Source organism: Rhagoletis pomonella, unplaced genomic scaffold (assembly GCF_013731165.1).
Source record: "Rhagoletis pomonella isolate Grant_MI unplaced genomic scaffold, Rhpom_1.0 Rhpom_scaffold_12803, whole genome shotgun sequence".
NCBI classification, from domain to species: domain Eukaryota; kingdom Metazoa; phylum Arthropoda; class Insecta; order Diptera; family Tephritidae; genus Rhagoletis; species Rhagoletis pomonella.
The window spans coordinates 1-2,562 of NW_023471332.1; the positions used below are offsets into that span (position 1 = coordinate 1).

The following is a 2,562-nucleotide window of genomic DNA, read 5'->3' on the forward strand; positions in this document are numbered from 1 at the left end:
CTGATATTTCGCGTTTTTCACCGTACGGTTCGCGTAGCAAACTTGAACAAAAAAAAATTTGTTTGGCCATTCGATGCATGCACGTATTTTTTAAATGTATTAATACCAGAGGCAGTTATACTTACAAAAATTTTTTTTTTTCAATCACCATTGGTGTATGCATTTGAGATGGTTTCATAGTTGCATTGTTGTGTGTGTGTGGTGGATGTGGTGTGTGTCGGGTATGCAACTTCAACCGTCGAAAGGCGCATGCGCATGATTACTATTGTGGGACGCGCTTTCCATCTAACGAAGCTAAAAGATTACGGCAAATGTATGAGCTAGTTTCTATTATATTAAAAACCAACGAATCGAATCGGGATTTAATTATCTATTAAAGTTTCAAACTATGAAATACAAATGCGAAGAAATATTTGTATTTAAAAGTGCTTTGCAATAAAAAGTATATAAAAATGAAGAGGTAAATAAAATCTATGTACATATACATACATATTTAAGCCTAACTATTTATTCACTCTCTTAAATGGATTCGCTTCGGATAGAAGATATACTGGAGTTGTAGAAAATAAACCAGCCGATTGATGCTAATTTTGCATAATAAAAATTTTGAATACGTTGAAAATGATCGCACACATATGTACATACATATGTATTTGCATAGTGGAAAATCTTTACGTCTAATGTAACTCTTCAGCTTAACATGTCATATTTATATACATATGTACGTATGTACATAAAAATGTATGATATATGCACATATGCAAGTATGCCCACATAAAATAATGAAAATTAATTCGTTTTGCTATAAGTTGGTGCAAGAACGAAATGTAGTGCAAAAAACCTATCAAAAGAGTTACACGAAGCGAGCGATTTAGAAAAATCAAAGAGTGTGTATGTACATGCACGCAGACTTATTCATTCTCATACGAGTACTTACACATTTCCATATACATAGATGCGCACTAGACGGTCTAGCATCCGTACATAGTACCTCAGTTGCTATTAAGACTTGGCCGAAGCATTCAAACTCTTGTCTATGGAACTTGGTTGGTAGAGCTGCTTTACTTGATTCGGATCCGCTTTAATAACATTCAATGTGGAAAATTCGAGCAGTAACGTTGCGTCTTCTACTTTCTTAGGCTGCTTTAATTATCATACATACATACATATATGCACATTCACCAACACATAAGAAGCGAAGCGATTGTGTTTTAAAAAGTGATTATTAACTATTTGATCAAGTCTTCATAGATTATCTTGTGAAAACGTCAAATTTACATTTGCATACTTAAGTAAGAAGTTGGGTAAAAGTTAAACGTTAATCTTTACCCCTTATATCTGCAATACATATGTACATATACATATTTACATATGTTCATATAATCAAACTGATGTGTTATTGTGAAAGCTGTCAAGAAAATACATACATACGTATTATTAAAAGTGAAAACGTTAAAAACTCATCCAGCATAGTTGTATCGGAAATACAAAATTATATTTAATTACATACATACATACATAGTTGGCAGAAAAATTGCAAAGAAATTAAAATTATTGAATACACAAAAATTAATATACATATGTATGTGTATGTGTGTGAAGCTATAAATAAAGAAGTCAGAGTGTTTCCATATGAAAACATTAATGAAAGCTATGAATTTTAAATTTGATTGAAAGATTTTAAACTTGGTTTTTTACATACATACATATGTACATCTATCATCGAGTTCCATTTAACTCCTTCGTATTTCTCCATTCGTTTTCGTCGTCACTTGGTTTCTTTCTTCAACTGAACTGCACTCTTTTGCATAGTTTTAATATTGCTTTGACTAAACTTCAAAAAGTGTCTTCATTATTTAACACATCGCACCTTTTCATCTTTCATCCCTCTGCCACTTGTTTGCATGCGACAGTTACTTCTCTACAATCAGTGCTAGAAAGGGCATTTTTGGTAGGATGACAACCAGCTTCACGTCATATCGCCGTAGCAAAGTAAAAAGTAAATCGAACAACGATATTTCTTCTGTAGTAGCCGAGGTGAACGGTGTTAGTGGTGAGCTACATAACTCATCACAACATGTCTCTAACGATGATCTCTCAGATTTAGCCGAAATGATGGATATAAACATTAATAAAGAGGAACAAGTATCGGCTGAGGATGTAGCTGTTGTACGAAAAGAGCACAACAACCGACGTAGTATTGTAAGGTAAGCCACAGGTATCAAAAAATATGTTTAAAATTTAAGATCCTTATCCATGAGATAGATGAATAATAGAACCACGGCATTGCAGTGCTTCAAATAATAGTAGACAACTTTGAGAAGTGGGTTAAAATAACACAAACGGCAATAACGCAAATTCGCTTTACTTCATTTCTCGTTGAGCAATAACACCAACTTTTAAACTTAACAATCTATATTTATAAAAGTGGTATTTATGAACCGATTTCGTAAGCATGATGAAAAAGGCACTTGCGAAAAAGGCACCCGCTAGGTGGTGTTGGAGTCGAGTTATTTATAAAAGCCGTGCTTTTTGAACCTATTTTGTTAATACACATTCGAA

The 2,562-nt window shown here is 33.2% G+C and overlaps 1 protein-coding gene across 2 annotated transcripts; it reads left to right on the forward strand.

The window, feature by feature from the left end:
- Positions 1-6: 6 nt before the first annotated feature.
- Positions 7-2,259, forward strand: LOC118756898. Of its 2 annotated transcripts, none has more exons than XM_036491633.1 (2): positions 7-460; positions 1,914-2,259. In XM_036491633.1, exons 1-2 carry the CDS (start codon positions 453-455, stop codon positions 2,209-2,211), a joined length of 306 nt encoding a protein of 101 aa, XP_036347526.1. In that variant the 5' UTR covers positions 7-452; the 3' UTR covers positions 2,212-2,259. The 2 variants fall into 2 exon arrangements, with proteins under 2 accessions (XP_036347526.1, XP_036347529.1); XM_036491636.1 differs by lacking the exon at positions 7-460 and adding an exon at positions 789-1,292 and having other exon boundaries at positions 1,914-2,251.
- The last annotated feature ends 303 nt before the right edge of the window (positions 2,260-2,562 follow it).